The sequence below is a fragment of the Macrobrachium nipponense genome, chromosome 1 (assembly GCF_015104395.2).
Source record: "Macrobrachium nipponense isolate FS-2020 chromosome 1, ASM1510439v2, whole genome shotgun sequence".
Lineage (NCBI taxonomy): Eukaryota > Metazoa > Arthropoda > Malacostraca > Decapoda > Palaemonidae > Macrobrachium > Macrobrachium nipponense.
Window position 1 is genome coordinate 57,813,802 of NC_087200.1, and position 16,850 is coordinate 57,830,651.

At 38.3% G+C, this 16,850-nt stretch overlaps 1 protein-coding gene across 2 annotated transcripts in view; it reads left to right on the forward strand.

The window, feature by feature from the left end:
* LOC135219326 (uncharacterized) overlaps positions 1 to 16,850 on the forward strand; it is a 298,402-nt gene that overhangs the window by 139,664 nt on the left and 141,888 nt on the right. For both annotated transcript variants that reach the window (XM_064255991.1, XM_064255990.1), the window contains exon 7: positions 1,851 to 7,457. In XM_064255991.1, coding sequence (XP_064112061.1) covers positions 1,851 to 7,457 — 5,607 coding nt within the window. The remainder of the gene's footprint in view (positions 1 to 1,850; positions 7,458 to 16,850) is intronic.

A 16,850-nucleotide genomic window follows, 5' to 3' on the forward strand; every position in this document is an offset into this window, starting at 1 on the left:
GAGGAGTTCTTGGGGAGATGCTTGTGGCTGTCACCTGGAAAATGCTGATCTTGGTAGCCACAAACCTAGGCAACTTTCAATCTTAATTTGACTTCCCTTCAGAGTAAGATATTTGATACCCATGAACATGGAATTTGACTTCCCTTCTGAGTAAGATATTCAATACCCACGAACAAGGACTTTTACTTCCCTTCAGAGTAAGAGATTTAGCACCCATGAACAAAGAATTAACTCTTCAGAGTAAGAGATTTAACACCCATGAACAAGGAATTTTACTTCCCCTCAGAGTAACATATTTAGTGCCCATGAACAAGGAATTTTACTTCCCTTCAGAGTAAGATATTTAATGTTCATGAATAATGCAGAAAATGATCGTCTCAATGTAAAGTGAATGTACATTTGCTCTTGTTGTATTTTGAAAGTAGATAGCAGATGCTCGCATTGGCCAGTTCCCATATCTGTACCATACTCATATCCATATCTATATCATACCCATACCATATCCATTCCATACCCATACCCATAATGATACCCATATCCGTACCGGTACCAATACCCATATCCTTACCATACCCATACCTATACCCATAGTGACAACTATAACCATACCAACACCCATTTCCATACCTGTTCCTACACCCTTACCAGTATCCGTACTATCCCCATACCCATACCCATACCCACAGCTAATTTAACCCTGTTAGTATAGCAATAATAATAGTCAGCAAAAGTCTACGGGCTGCACCAGTCCTGTTTACCCTCCGGTCATATAGTACTATGTATGTACTAACAACTGACCATATCTTGGTGAAGGTGCAGGAGAAGCTGCTGATGGCTTTTGAACCAATACTGATGCCATTGGCAGTTGCAGAACACCTCCACCACCAGTAGTGGCAGCTGTTGTTCTATAATTACCCACTGAGTCTTTATCAAAACAAAATTAAAACTCAGCCAAAAATCCTTTATTATACGTATACTGTTGGGTCACTTCATGGTGACAATTTTTTTTTTCTTTTTTTTGGGGGGGGAGGCGGGTAAGGTGAGGGATGGAGAAGGGGAAACACACACACACAAAGGCAAGGAAATTAATAATAATAATATTAATAATAATAATAATAGAATGAAAATCATTTATTACTAAAGATTTTTTAGGTGATGCACATTTGGTAAAATTCATCGCTGCTTTTTAAAGAATATAATATTCCAAGCAGTTTATCAGACATCTAAATCAGATTTTTTTATAATGATAGAAGTTGCTGTAAGAAATTCGTAAGTAAACTGAAAATTGGAGTTGGGGGGGGGGGGGGGGGGGGGGGGGGGGGGGGGGGGGGGGGGGGGGGGGGGGGGGGGGGGGGGGGGGGGGGGGGAGTGAAGTAGGACAGCAGGACAGCCAGTTTAGAAATGAACCACTGGGGCAGATGAGCATTAGTGGGCAGAAAGCAATGTGACAGTCCACTTTGTATAACCTACGGTAGGCTGTTATGGTATACTGAGAGAGGATGAATTATAAAACGGGCAATTTGTCAGTTTTGTTATAAAAAGGACTTTATGTCAAATCTCATTGTACTAGTTGGTGTAACTAAATTAGGACCAATTGCCTGATACTACTTCATGTTCTTGTTGGAATGCATATAAAGTCATTATTATTTTATAATTTAGCTTCTTGATTGTAATTTTATGGGCAAGCTTTTCAAGAAGTCTTTTGATTTGATGGTTCGATTAAGTTTTGTATTATAATTTATTCATGGGTAACTTGGAACCTCTGATTAAGTTTGGCTAGTCCAATTTTTATTTTAATGACTAACTTTGTAAATATCATTTCACATCTTATATCATCTGTCTCTTTACAGGTGATTTGCTTGAAAGAGAATTGATGAGCAACATGAAGAGATTGAACATCCTCTTGAATGTTGTTGATAAAATCTGCCAGTCTCAGTATATAGAATTTTGCAAAACAGAAGAGAAGAAACTGAAGAAAGAAAATATGTTGTTGGGAGCATTGATACCTTCCTTAGATGAATGGCTTGATGACTTTGACAGAGGAAATACTGATAATATTGATGATGAGGCAAAAATACATTCTTTATGTGAAGAAAGGTCCTTCAGTAATAGAAGCGCAGATCTAGTACCCTCATCCGAGACATTTAACAAAAAGAAATGCTATAAGTCTGGTGCAAAAAGTAGTCTTAAGGATGATTTAGATCAAGAAATGACAGACTTTCATTTAAGGAAATCATTATCAGGCTTTACAGGGAATTCAGCAAGTAATAGTACAAAACAATTTTCAAACACACCAGTTCCTATTGGAGAAACAGATGATGATATAATTTCTGCCATTTTGAAAGATATGAAGCCTCATGATAAATTAGAACGTCTTGACAATTCTTTTAATTTACTTGACCCAGAAACTAATAAGAGTGATATTGAGAGAAAATGTCAGTCTGTGTTTGATGGATTGGTTAAAGGTGAGCTTTTGGTAGAAGATGAATCCAGTCCAAGCATTGATGTATCTTCAGTTATGGCACTCAGAAATTTGTCAGAGAGGCCCAGAATTCTTCTGTCTCAGTCTTCAGAGGGATTTCCTGTGAACATTGAAAATGAGACTAGTTGCCTGCCTAATGATATAGGAATTTTGCCTTCAAAAATGATTAAAGACAATATTTTGCCTAAAGAGCAATATCCACATTCTGTACCCAAGATACTAGCCAAGAATTGCAATTCTTCACAGAGCTTTTCTCTTGATATGGAAAATTCTGAAGCCTCAGTTGACATTGATATGGAAAAATATAATGAGAGAAGATGTATTGAGTTGAATGAAAATGGTATAGCAGTAGATTGCAATAATAGCAATAATACTGGTACTACCAGAAATATACTACCTGTAACACCATTGAAGAAGAAAAGCAAAACTCCAAAGCTTGGCAACCTGAAGGAACAAAAACAAGCTTTTACGGAGACATGTGATACAGATGGAATTAGTGAAAGTAAACGAACAAGCCCAATAATTATAAAAGACGATGAAAAAAAATTGAAATGTGAAGGGAATGATTTTGTGGAAAGAAAGGGTAAAGATAAAAGTTGTAAATTTGGGGTCAAGACTGATATGAACTTGAATAATTCTGGCAAAGAGAAATTGGAAGACATTTTTGGAATTATCAGTGACAGTGATGATGAGAAAGAACCGGGAGAAAACTTAGAAGCTAAGTTTAACAAAGCTCAGGTTGGTGATATGGATACTGTAGAGATGTTGGAAACTGTATCAGAAGAAAAAGAAACTTTTACATCAGGTAAGAAAAGTGGTGAAGAAGTTGTTGAAGGCAGTTATGAAAAACAATTGCCAAAAGTAATTATTGGTGATTCTGTTTACACTGGTGAAGATCCACTGAGTAACAAAGATCTTCCAAAGGCTTTTATGAATAGCAATATTATTGTATGTACCAAGGTACGCAACAAAGCTTTGAAATCTGTATCAAAGCTGGTTTCATGTCCAAATTTGGAAGGTTCAGAGGAGAATGATCAAGAAATATGTGAAGAGGAATTAATTAACCCTAAAATTGAGAAAGCCAGCAATCAGTTAGTGAATCATAAGGAAGGTGTTATTTTTAGTCACCACTGTCATAAAGAAAGTGGAACTCAGATGCCAGACTACAGCCATTGTGTACATGAAACAGAAACTAGTGTTGATGCTTCAGAGTCATCACTGGTTAAGGAAAAGAAAGTTGGAAGGAAGGATACAGAGTATAAAAGTAGTAGGCCTGGGAGAAAATCAGGTAAAAGGGCATTCGGTAAGAAGACTTGTATTGACCAAAGACCTAAACTAATGAAAGGAAATTGTAATGATGAAAAGGAAAGCATATTCTTAAAGATTAAAGAATTAAAAAACCAGTACCAAAAAATATTGCAGTTCAGTGAGAAGTCAGTATATGAAGGTAGTGTCACAGAAGATACTAGAGGCGGGTTATTACAAGCAAATGAAGAAATGCTTCACCCAAACCCTACCCAGGATTATGAGAAAGATGCAGTTGGAAGGGATACTCATGTAAGTGATGTTAGTAGCAAAAGCTGTTGCCAGGAAGAAGTAAATCATGAATCTATTCCTTCATCTGTTAGTAAAAAATATTCTGTGAAGGAGATGGATGATATCTTTGGATATATAAGTGATTCTGATGAGGAGATGTCAGGGACACAAGTAAAAATGAAGGCAAACACTGTGATAGCAGCACCTCAAGTGGAGATAAATAATTGTGTGGTTCTTCAAGGAAATGAAGCTGTTGTATGTGGAATGAGCAAAACTCCAACCCTTCAGAAATGTGAAGAAAAGTTATGTCATGCTGACGTTGGTAATGAAGAAGCTAAAAAAGTAATGAGTCCAGTAAGCAATCCTCAGATTTTTAGCAAATCAAAAACTCCTCTTAAGGGTTTTGAAAAATTCAATAGTGATGCCCCATCTAAAAGGAAACGTAATTTCAGTCTTTCAGAAGAGAATTCACTCTCTAAAGGTGACACCCCCAGCACAAGAACTAGAAGTCATTCTGCCAACCAGGAAAGCGAGGTTGGTGCTCAAGTTGAGCCTCACAGAAGTAGTAAAGTTCAAAAGCGATCTGAGGTATTATCTGCAAGCAATTTGAAACCTCGAACTCGGATGAGAAGCAGCTCAAGAATTGCTTCCAGACTTGGCATGAAAGATTTCCTTGTAGACTCTGAAAAGAAAGACATGGTAGTATGTTCAAATGTGAGTAATATTTGTACAAGAGCTGGTAAAAATATCACAAAGAAAGCAGATAGTAATAAACTCAACCCAACTGATCAGTCTGCAGGTAATGTCATCCTTTCTAGAGGCAGCACTAGACAACGCAGTCTAAGTGGTAGAATTTTAGCCTTAGAGCAAAAAAAGAAAGCATTCCAATTGGAAATGAAAGAGCGTTTTGTAAAAAGTCGAGAAAAACTTGTTAAGACCGTTTCACCGGTACCAAACAGCAAAGAAAAAGACTTGAAAGAACAAGTAGTCCCTCAAAGTGAAAGAGTCATTGCGGAAGAGACCATTGTACCATCCATAGAAGGAAATTCTCTCACAAATAGTAATAGCAAAGAAAATGAATTTGATAATCAGACTGATAAGCTATCTTCTGAGGAAGCAGTAAAAACTCAAAACTCAGAAACAACTGAGGAATCGGTAAAAACTCAAAACTCAGAGAAAACATCACGGGTTTCCTTTAAATGGGGAAAAAGCTCACAAGTTTTTAAGGAACCAAAAATTAGAATAATCAAGAAGTCTGTAATCGAAAGATGTCCAAGGACCAGCTTCAGAACACCAGTCCCACTGATCCATGTGCTTGAGCGCCGGAAGATATCAGTGCAGTTGAAGTGTAGCTCAAAAGTGACATCATCTTCTGTTTCATTGAACATAGACCAGAATTCTGAAGTATCATTATCACCACCTGAAGATCGGGTGAGTTCACTCACTGTAACAAATATCAAGTCTAATGATGCTGCATTTGAGAGAGACAACAGGCATAGCATTCTGTTTGGGACAGAGAGTAGTGAACCAGATGAAGAACTCTCTGAGAATAGCATGCAGAAATCTAGTGGATTTAAGAAGAGGAAAATAAAGCAAAGAAGACCTAAGACAACAAGACAACTTAATGGGAAACTAGTGAATAATTCTATTGAAAGGGAGAGTAGTGAGGAAAGTACCATGAAACATAAAATGGTCAGAGGCAGTCAAAGTGAAAAACCTTTATCAGAAAATTTAGGATGCATTTCAGAGCTCAGCAATGCTAAAAATAGTTTTCAGGCACATAAAAAGTCAGAAATGAAGCTGTCATCAGACTCAGACTCTGAATACCAAACAGACATTGAAATTATTAATAATAATAATAGTAAACATGGTAAGCGAAAGAGACGAATTATTAGTAGTGATTCTGATGGTGAAGAAGAGCAGAAATTGAAATTGTCAAGTGTTGAGAAGGAAAATAAAGTGAATGATGAAAAACAGGAATTGGTGTCTTTAGGTTCAGTGCATAAGAACAGAGCAAAATCTAGCAGTATCCCTAAAAAAGAAACTAGGAAAGTTAATGCTTCCAAAAAATTTAAGAGCCAATTTGCTTTGAGAGCTGTTAGAATGCACAAGAAATCATACTATCCTGTAACATCTCGACCTCAATACCAGCACATCAAGGATGAAGATAAAAGTACCATTGAGGATAATTTGGTAGATATTTTTGCAAGCAAAGATGACAAATCTCCACAGGAATATCAGAAAATACATAATGTGAAAAATGCTAATATTTTTGCAGTATCCAAGTCTTCAGAAGTAAAAGAAACACATAAGGATGTAAATGCTGGGAAAGATGCATCTGAAATTGCAAGGAGGTTGAGTATGAACATGAAGAGCCAAACTAAAGATAAACGAACAGTAATTTTATTAGACAAAGCCCCAAGGCTACCACAAAAAAATAAGAGGACAGTTTCATCAGAAGATAATTTAGACATGAAGAATTACTCTGTGCCAGAAAAAGTTTTGTTTTCTTCTTCAGCAGAGGTAGTCTTTGAATCATTAGTGTGTTCCAATTTTAATGAGGCAGGAGCATTAACCTCTAGTAGTATTTTAAATGATTGCGGGTTTGACAGGGGGAATGCTCATGGCAGTGAGAATTCAGAGAGCACTTCTGATGACGAGGGAACTATGGAAATATGTGAAGAAGCCAGCACAGAAGTATGTATAAAACAGGAAAATTCTTCAATTTGTGATAATGTTAGTAGTGCAAGTGATCAAGTGGTTCATCCTGGTTTAGTTAGATCCCTTGCACAGCTTGGGAGTTTGATACAGCCAAAGGTTGCTCCCAAGCATTCTAAAACTGCAAAGAAGGTATTGAAAAATGTCCCAGCTTCTTCTAATTTTGTTGAAAAACTTTTTTCAAAGCAAGAACAAAAACTTGGAAGGAAAACTGAGGAATGTAAAAGAACCAGTGATACAAATTCAACTCTTGCTAATCCTAGCAAGGTAACAGAAAATAATGTTGGGCTCTATTCTAATATTCCAAATACAGTATTAGTTAACTCTAAAATAGAAACTGGAGATACCCTTTTTTCAGTGACTAGTGCCTGTCAGAATAATGAATATGCAGCCAAAGTTAATTCTTTTAATTGGAATAGTGACCCATCAAAGTCAAGCGATGTATCACTCAACTTCTATGGCAGTAAAAATCAAGTGCATGGAGATAATTCTACAGAAATAAAAAGTGACAATAATATTTCAGCTGCCAGTGTTTCTGTAGAAAATGTTTTTCCTAAAGACTGTGCGATGGTTTCCATAAAGGGTCAGGAAACTGAAACCAAAACCTCACATGAGCAGTGTGCTAACACTCCTTTTTCTGAAGTGTCAGGAGCCTCCTTCCTGGAAGAAACATTTATGAAGCCAAGTAGGATTCGAGAGGGTGAAGAACGCCAGAAAATAGGTAGGTTATTGAATTGTTATTATCTTCTTAGTTAAAAGGATTTCTCAAGCGTCATGAGGTCCGGTGCACGGTTTCTGACCAGCTACCACCTTGTACACACAGGCGTTACTAGATTTCACAGATTCATAGCTTGACAGTCTTTGATTGACCGGTTACCAGCTGGCGCTTGGAAAATAATCCTATTGTTAAGACCTCAGGTTTATCAGCTATAAAAAATACAAATTGATTTAAAAGTTTGTCATGTTTGTTGTATTGATTTTACGGTTTAGTTTCTTTTTCTTGTACTAAATGTAAAGTTTACTATGGTAGTTTAGGAACTAGAAACTGAAATCTTTTTATTCATGTGTTTATTTGAAAAAGCAACCCAATGCCTAGCTAAATTCCATATTATACTTTTGTTTGCAGATTGTATAAGGTATTACTTAAGGTTACAATTCCAACATGTGAAAACTCTCTCTCCAAGTAATTCATTCATGTTTATCCCCATGGTTTGTTTTTCTTTCACTCATTCTTGGTGTATGCCCAGTACTTGCTTGTACTTTCATTCAAGTACTCTCGAATCTTTTAAGAGTTGTTGTGGGTATTGTTTTTCAAACAATTAAAGAATGTGGCCATTTGGCTTAATTCATAGTAATATGTGTAAATTTATGTTGAAAGGTGCAGAAACCTATAAGCAAGTATGAAATTGTAGTTTTTTCTCCATATAGCTACCCTGTAAGGGGCACCACTTACAGTTAAATATGTGGCACATTTGAGATGACAGTAAAGGTTCTTGCATCTTTCATATGACCCCTTGTCCCCCTCCTGAAACATTGCTTTATGTTTTTTTTTTTTATTCATTCTTTCCATTTTGTCTCTTCCCAGTATCAATTTTCACCTCTCATTTTAAGATCAAGGCTTGCAGGACCCTAGAATGTGACATTGGTCACTTTTAACTCTGCAGCAGATGGTAATAATAATCTACTTTGTTCATAGGCTTGAAGCCCGCCAGTAACGTTCAGTTATGCCTGCACAGTTATAACTGCACAGTCGGCCTATTCAGTTATAACTGAATGTTTAATGTGGACAGCTTGCACAGTTTTTCTTGCTGCGCAGACGGCCAGAGTAAATAGCTCATCTCGGTTGATGAGCCTCTGGCCAAATAGCCTTGCATGCGTACTGCAATGGTAATGTAGAGTTGGGTGATATTAAATTGGAAAGTGTTTATACCTAAATAATTGATATGGATGCCAGAATAATATGCATATATTTATCATTTTGCTTTCTCCACAGGAAAGATAATTGTGTATAATGAAGGCTGAAAGTGGCAGCATCATTCCTGAATGTGATGTAGATTTCATTGAAATCTGTGAATGAGACTTTGCATTAGGAAGGAAAATCCAAAGGTTATTGTAACAGATTACAGACAATCCCCGGTTATCGCCAGACTTGGTTAATGGCGATCCAGTTTTATGGCACTTGTTTAGTTTAGTGCAACAAAATCAGCACTGTATGGCGCCATAACTGGCCAAGTTTTGGTTATTGGTGCCAATAATACAGTTATGGCGCCGTAACATACCTAACAGAGGTGCCCTTAACCGAAACTTGGTGCCATAAGCGGTATGAATAATCGAGTTTCAGTTAATGGTGGTTTTCGCTTATCAGAGAAGGGAAGCCCCTCCGATAACCAGGGTTTACCTTTATGTATATTTGTGGTTATAACCCTTATGTGCAAGTCAGTTTTTCAATGAAAATAAACATTTATGACAAAATAATGTAAAACAAGAATAGGTCTATATGTGTCTATTCATAATTATGCATCATGTATGTAATTCATTTTTAAAATGGAAAAAGAAGATAATATTCTTCTTTCTTATAAAATAAAATAAAACAATATTGGACTATGCATGTTTAGGTATTGCTTACTTTCTAGGTGAGCTTGTTTTGAAATGAAATTAGACTAATCAACGCGTTAATGAAGCAAAGGAAGACAGTAGTAATTATGGATTTTCATTCATTTATAACACATCAAAGAAAGTCAATCTTAAAATAAAATCAAATCAGTTTTAACCTCTTTTAATGAAATAGAGAAAATGTTAGGCCTATATGTGTCAACTTTGAAATGAAATGAAACGATTACAAACTCAATTATCTTTCCATGGAACTCTTCCTTCATTCCAAAAATATTCAATAAACATTATGAAAGTCCTTGGGGCCAATTTTAAACTCCTAACAATTCACATGGCAGTTTTCATTCGTTTTTATCAACCACTCTTTCACTGGATATCTTACTTGACAATGAATTTTTCTTATGTTGTCAGCAAGTCAATTACAGCCAAAGCATCAGGTGTTGACGCAATGGCTGCCACGGAGGATTGAGGAAAAGTACTGTATAGTTAATGGTGAAGATTTGCCAGCACAGTCCAAAGTTATAACTGTGCAGGCATAACTGAATGTTAGTGACAGGCTGAACCCAGTGTTGGAGAGCAGCATGTTATGATTGACTTTCCCATTCTTTGTGGGTTCTGTTGGCATAATGGCAAGTTGACGAAATGTTACTTTGAATTTTCACTTTTATAAAAAAAACTGGTACATATGTATATTTGTTATCATTAGATTTGTATGTAGAAGGAAAATAAGTTCATGATGAAAATGGTCTATTAAAATTATAATTTTGAATGTTTACAGTGGACTACCTCCCTTATTTGCGTTCTCCGGATTCGCGGACTTACACATTTGCGGATTTCTCTCTAGAACGTTTCCCCGCATTATTTGCGGAAAATTAGCCTATTCATGGTATTTTTCTAAGAAATATCCACAAATTCCTGGTTTTTTCTTAATAAATTTCATCATAAAATGCACTTGTTGCAATAAAACTATTAAAAAAAGCAGGTATATAAAGTTTTAGTGTTTTTTTTGAGTTTTAACTAACAAAATAAGAGGTTTTAAGCCTTTTTATAGGGGTTCCAACTATTCACGGGTTCTAATTATTCACGGGGGGTTCTGGTACACATCCCCCGCGAATATGGGGGGACCACTGTACTCCTAGCATTCCACAATACCAGTTGAAAGTGACAGAACAAAAACTCTATTATGTATGTATTAGGAAATTATTGAAGTGAAAAAAAAAGTAGTCATTATGGCACCAGGTTTTATATTTTTATTTCCTGGTTTTAAACTCCATAGCTAAGTAATTTTTTCTCTCCATTGAGGTTGTTTTGTTTATGGATCGGTCTGTTGGTTTGATAAACTTCTTTGGTGTGCGAGCTTGTTGCTTCCATTCCTGCTTCAACTTAGTGTGCAGGCAAAGAGTAATACAGTAGTGCCTCAGGATACGAAATTAACCCGTTCTGAAGTGGCTTTCATAACCTGATTTTTCTGTACAGCGGTACCTCGAGATACGAAAGGCTCAACTTACGAAAAACTCGAGATACGAAAGCAAATACGAAAAATTTTAGGGCTCTACATACGAAAATTGCTCAAGATACGAAAGGTTGTTGCTGTAGTCCGAGATTCGCCCGGACTACCGATAACAATTTTGAAACTCGCGCGCTGCCAACTGAGTAGACTCGCCACCATCCTCCCGCTCTCCCATTGGTTCCTGATGCTAGTCACAGCCATGAGATCCTTCTCTCCTATTGGTCATCATCCCTCCCATCATGCATCTATGTCCAGTAGTACCTCGAGATACGAAATTAATCCGTTCCGAGGCGCCTTTCGTATCATGAGGTTTTCGTATCTTGGACCACATTTTACATGTAAAATGGCAAATCCGTTCCAAGCCCTCCAAAAACACCCCAGTAAATTTCATAATAAAGCTAAATTGACCTGTAAACAATGAAATACTACAACAATTTGGACCATTCAATACCTAAATTAATAAAAAAAATGCAAAATATAACCTGTAAATAAAGTGTATATTAGTGTACATGGTAACAAGAAATATACTGTACGTAAAATGTGGAAGCTTACCTTTCGAGTGAGGCTACATACATACGTAACTATCCAAGGAAGATTGCTTCTGCCTACTTTTCACAATGTTCCTGTGTGAGCCTTTTCTGGGGGTGTCTTCTACAAATGATTGCACTTTATGAAAAGCGGCTTTAATTTCTGCCGTTTTTTTCTTTTGTACATATGTACGTACGTACACTTTAAAAAATATACGTACACAATTCCTGTGTGAGCCTTTTTGGGGGGTTTTCTACAAATGATTGCACTTTATGAAAAGCGGCTTTAATTTCTGCTGGTTTTTTTTCTTTTTTTGATTTGTAACTTTTTTTTTCCTTTTTTTTTTTTTGAACTTTACGTAGGTTTTTTTTTTTTTTTTTTTTTTCCCCCCCCACAGAATTTCAACTTTCTGTTCTTTCTTTGCACCTCATGACTCTGTTGGCCCTGGTGTCCATCAAAAGCCTGTTCAACCAAATGCTCTCTCTGCAACTGATTGGGGGTACTGAATGTTCGGCTGCTGACCCTCAACATAAACTGAAGTGCCTTGATTATACGTACTGGTATGCATGTTGTAAATGATTGGTCTACACCCTCTGTTCAGCAGGGAGTGGATATTCTACCAACCTTGCAAAGTTTCCAGTTATCCCATGAGAGAGACCTTGATCACTTATCCCATGTGAGAGATCTTGGTCACTTTTTTTTTTTTTTGTTTTTTTTTTTTTAAATAACGTACACATTGACGATCCCGAAAACGAATACCGCGTGCATACTATAACAATGCTGGTACCGAGTGGCCGAAGCACGCCACCACGTATACATAGTAGATGCATGATGGGAGGGATGCTGGCCAATAGGAGAGAAGGATTTCATGGCCGCGACTAGCATCAGGAACCAATGGGAGAGCAGGAGGATGGTGGCGAGTCTACTAGTACTAAGATGGCGGCGCGCGGCGCGATTTTCAAAATTGTTATCCAGGTGAATCTCGGACTTTCAGAAACCTTTCGTATCTTGAAAACTTTTCGTATGTAGAGCCGTTAAATTTTTCGTATTGGCTTTCGTATCTCGAGTTTTTCGTAAGTTGAGCCTTTCGTATCTCGAGGTACTACTGTACTAGTACGCAGCAGCGTTCTTCTTCAGCCATTGCTTCTTACCAGTGTTATTGTTATCGTACGCACATGAAATTTGTTCGTTCACATATACGATTTCGTTTGTTAACGTTAATTCGTGTTAGTGATTTCGTTGTGCTAAGCAGAAGGAAGCCATCAAAGCAGCTACACCTTCCAAGGGCGTGACTATTTTGTCCAACAAGAGGAGCCATGTGCATGATGAAATGGAAAGGCTGCTTCTTGTATGGATTGAGGACAAAGAAATCGATGGTGATACGATAACCGAGACGGCAATCTGCCAGAAGGCCAGCGCTATTTTCGGCGATTTGATTGCCCAAGCCAAAGACGACGGCAACCCCAGAGTTCAAGGCTTCTCATGGGTGGTTTGAAAAATTCCGTAAACGGACTGGCATCCATTCGGTTGTTAAGAAATTAAAACTTTGTAAAATACGTAGAGTATAAAAAAGTAGAAAAAAATGTAAAAATCAAAAAGACAAAAAAAAAATTTAGTTTTAAGTTTTTTTTAAAGTTAAGTGTTACAGTTTTTTTAATGTGTTTTGTAAAGTTTAGTTTGTTTTTCTGACATTTTTTTATGTGTTTCGTAAAGTTAAGTGTACGTATCTGCCGTTTGTCCTCCTCCTCTGTCGCCACTTTCGGAGATAGCCTCACTCGAAAGGTAAGCTTCCACATTTTACTACATACGTACAGTATTTCTTGTATACCATGTACACTAATACACTTTATTTACAGGTAGTAATTAGCAGTACGTATTAAGTTAGGTATTGTATGGTCCAAATTGTAGTATTTCATTGTTTATAGGTCTATTTAGCTTTATTATGAAATTTACTGGGGTGTCTTTGGAGGGCTTGGAACGGATTAGCCATTTTACATGTAAAATGCGGTTCAAGATACGAAAAACTCATGATACGAAGGGCTCCTCGGAACGGATTAATTTCGTATCTCGAGATACCACTGTATCTCGAACCACGTTTTACATGTAAATTGCCTAATTCCTTCCAAGCCCTACAAAAACACCACAGTAAATTTTATATTATAATAAAGCTAAATTGACCTATAAACAATGAATTACAACAATTTGGACCATTCAGTACCTAACATAAACTATACTATACCTGTAAATAAAGCGTATTAGTGTACATGGTACAAGAAAAAGGATTTTGACGTAAGGAAAAATCTATTTCTGGGTCGATTGGCTAGTGTCGCCAGCGAAATATCCTTTAATCTATTATTATTTCTAGGGTAAATGTACTTTACATTTTTTACAAAATTTCAATTTCTTCACCACTTTCAACTTTCTGTTTTTTCGTATCACTCGGATCTTCCTGTTTGTATACTACTACAAAAGGCCTCTTTAAAAAATAACTATCCAAGGAAGATTGCTTCTGCCTGCTTTTGACAATGTTCCTGAAATGACTCAGGCAAACGTCATTGAACTGCGCAAGCATACGACCTGTATAAGCCTTTTTGGGGTGTCTCTTTTCTACAAATGATTGCACTTTATGAAGAGCAGCTAGAGCATCCTTAATTTCTGCCGTTGTCATAGGGTCCTCCTCCTCCTTCTCGCCGCTGCTAGAGAACTCTTCTTGATCGACATTATGTTGCATGGCTTCCAACTCCTTCAGGTCATCCATTGTAAGCTCCTCTTGGTGTTCCTCGAGAAGATCACTGATGTCGTCCTCGTCGACGACCAGCCCCATGGACTTGCCGAGTGCAATGATCTCGTCAAGATCTGGTTACAAAATAGTTTCAGGATTGTCAACTGTTTCTGAAACTGCATCAGCTTTGCCCACGTTGAATCCCTCGAAGTCTCGGGCGGATACGGCATCAGGCCAGAGTTTCCTCCACGAAGAATTCAAGGTTCGCCTCAAAACCTCCTGCCAAGCTTGATCAATGAGTCGGATGCATATGACGATATCGAAATGCTCCTTCCAAAATTCACGCAAGGTGAGGTTTGTGGTATCGGTGATGTTGAAACATCTCTTGAAAAGATGTTTCGTATACAGCTTCTTGAAGTTTGATATCACTTGCTGGTCCATGGGCTGGAGGAGAGGGTTGGTGTTAGGTGGAAGATAAAGAACCTTGATGAAAGAATACTCCGCTAGGATACCTTCCTCGAGGCCAGGAGGGTGAGCAGGGGCATTGTCCAACAACAGCAGACATTTCAGAGGGAGGCGCTTCTCTCCCAAGAATTAATTCACTGTCGGGCCAAAGCACAGATTTATCCACTCGGTGAACAAAAGTCTTGTTACCCAGGCTTTCACATTAGCCCTCCACATCACTGGAAGCTTCTCCTTTAGCACTTTGTGGGCCTTGAAGGCTCGAGGAGTCTCGGAATGATACACAAATAGGGGCTTGACTTCACAATCCCCACTGGTGTTGGAACAAAGTGCGAGCGTAAGCCTGTCTTTCATAGGCTTATCCCCGGGTAGCTTCTTCTCTTCCTCCGTGATGTACATCCGACGAGGCATTTTTTTTCCCTAGAAGTACAGTCTCGTCACAGTTGAAGACTTGCTAAGAACTGTAGCCTTCATTGATCGTCATCTCATCAGACGTCTTAATAAAGGCTTCGGCTTCTTTCGTGTCCGAGCTGGCAGCCTCCCCATGCCGCACCACCAAATGGATGCCAGTCTGTTTATGGAATTTATCAAACCACCCATGAGAAGCCTTGAAGTCTGGGGTTGGCATCGATGTCCCTTCTCCTCCGTCGTCTTCAGCCTCGGCAACCAGATCACCGAAAATAGAGCTGGCCTTGTGGCAGATTGCCGTCTCGGTTATTGTACCGCCAGCGATTTCTTTGTCTTTTATCCATAAAAGAAGCAGTCTCTCCATCTCGTCATGCACGTGGCTCCTCTTGTTGGACAAAATAGTCACGCCCTTGGAAGGTGTAGCTGCTTTGATGGCTTCCTTCTGCTTAAAGATGGTGCCTATTGTCGACAGATTTCAACTGTATTCCTTAGCAATCACACTCAACCGCATGCCAGCTTCATAATTTTTAATGATCTCCATCTTTGTCTCCAAAGAAAGCATCCTTTTCTTTCCGTGAACTTCAGCAATATTCTTGGGACCCATGGCTATAATTAAGTTAATAAAGTTCACACACAACACGATAAAGTATATGTACAAGTAGAAAGCGAAATCACTAACATGAATTTACATTAACTAACAAAATTCGTATATGTGAACAAACGAATTCCGCGTGCCTACGATAACGCTGGTGCGACAAAGTGGCCGAACGACGCCTTTACGTAGAGGCATGATGGGATAGATGCTGACCAATAGGAGAGCAGGATCTTATGGAGGTGACTAGCATCAGGAACCAATGGGAGAGCGGGAGGATGGTGGCGAGTCTACAGAGTTAGAGGTGCGCAAGTTTTAAAATTGTTCTCGGCGGTCCGGGCGAATCTCAGACTTTACAGTACACCCTTTTGTAACCTGAATTATTTTTGTATGCAGAAGCAAAAAAATCATCTTTGCTTTTGTAACTTGGATTTTTCGTAAGTCGAGGTTCCACTGTAGTTTGATGGAGCTGTGTTAGTTGTACAATTAGTACACTGTGTGGGAATGCTCTCATACTTACCCTAGTCTCATTGTACAGAGGAAATGAGTCTTGGAAAGCCTTGAATTTATTTCATCCAACTCTTGGTTATATTCTAGATCCTGAGGTGGTCTCTGCTGTTGCAGAAGTTGAGAAGGCTGAGTCCAGGTCTTTTGTCTAAGACACAGGCCTTTAGGCATACTCCTCCTACTCTTCTGTTTCAGACACTGGCCCTCCTCCTTTGCCAGTTTGCTTCTCTTTTGGCCCTGCTGAGCAAAACCCAAGCCTTTTAGGCAACAATAGTCTAGCAGTCAGCCCTTTCGATTAGGCTTCAGACAGACAGCTAGGATTTCTAAGTCTGGCTTTCCCAAATAATGATGAGCAGAGCCCTCAGAGTCCAGTTGGAGGAAGACTGTCTCTTACTAGATATTATAAAGAGATGTGAGAGCTGATCCCTGGGTAGTGGAGGTTCTGAGGGAGGAGTATGCAACCCTGCTTGTGGCCCATCCTATGCTCTTTTCACCACAGATACAATTCACTTCATATCGCCATAACCTATAGAGGCTCCAGGTCTGTCAGAAAGAGATCGCAATGTTACTTTAGAAGAAGGTTGTGAATGAGGTGTAGAACCTGTGCTAAGGTTTTACAACAATCTGTTTTTTGTAGCTAAGGAATCGGGGGAATGGGGACCAGTGTTTGATGTCTAAAACTGCATGATCACAGTCAATATGAAAGTTACATATGTTGATGTCCCAGTTCCCCTGAACTCATGACAGTATCTGAGGTTTGTCTTCGAGGGCAAAG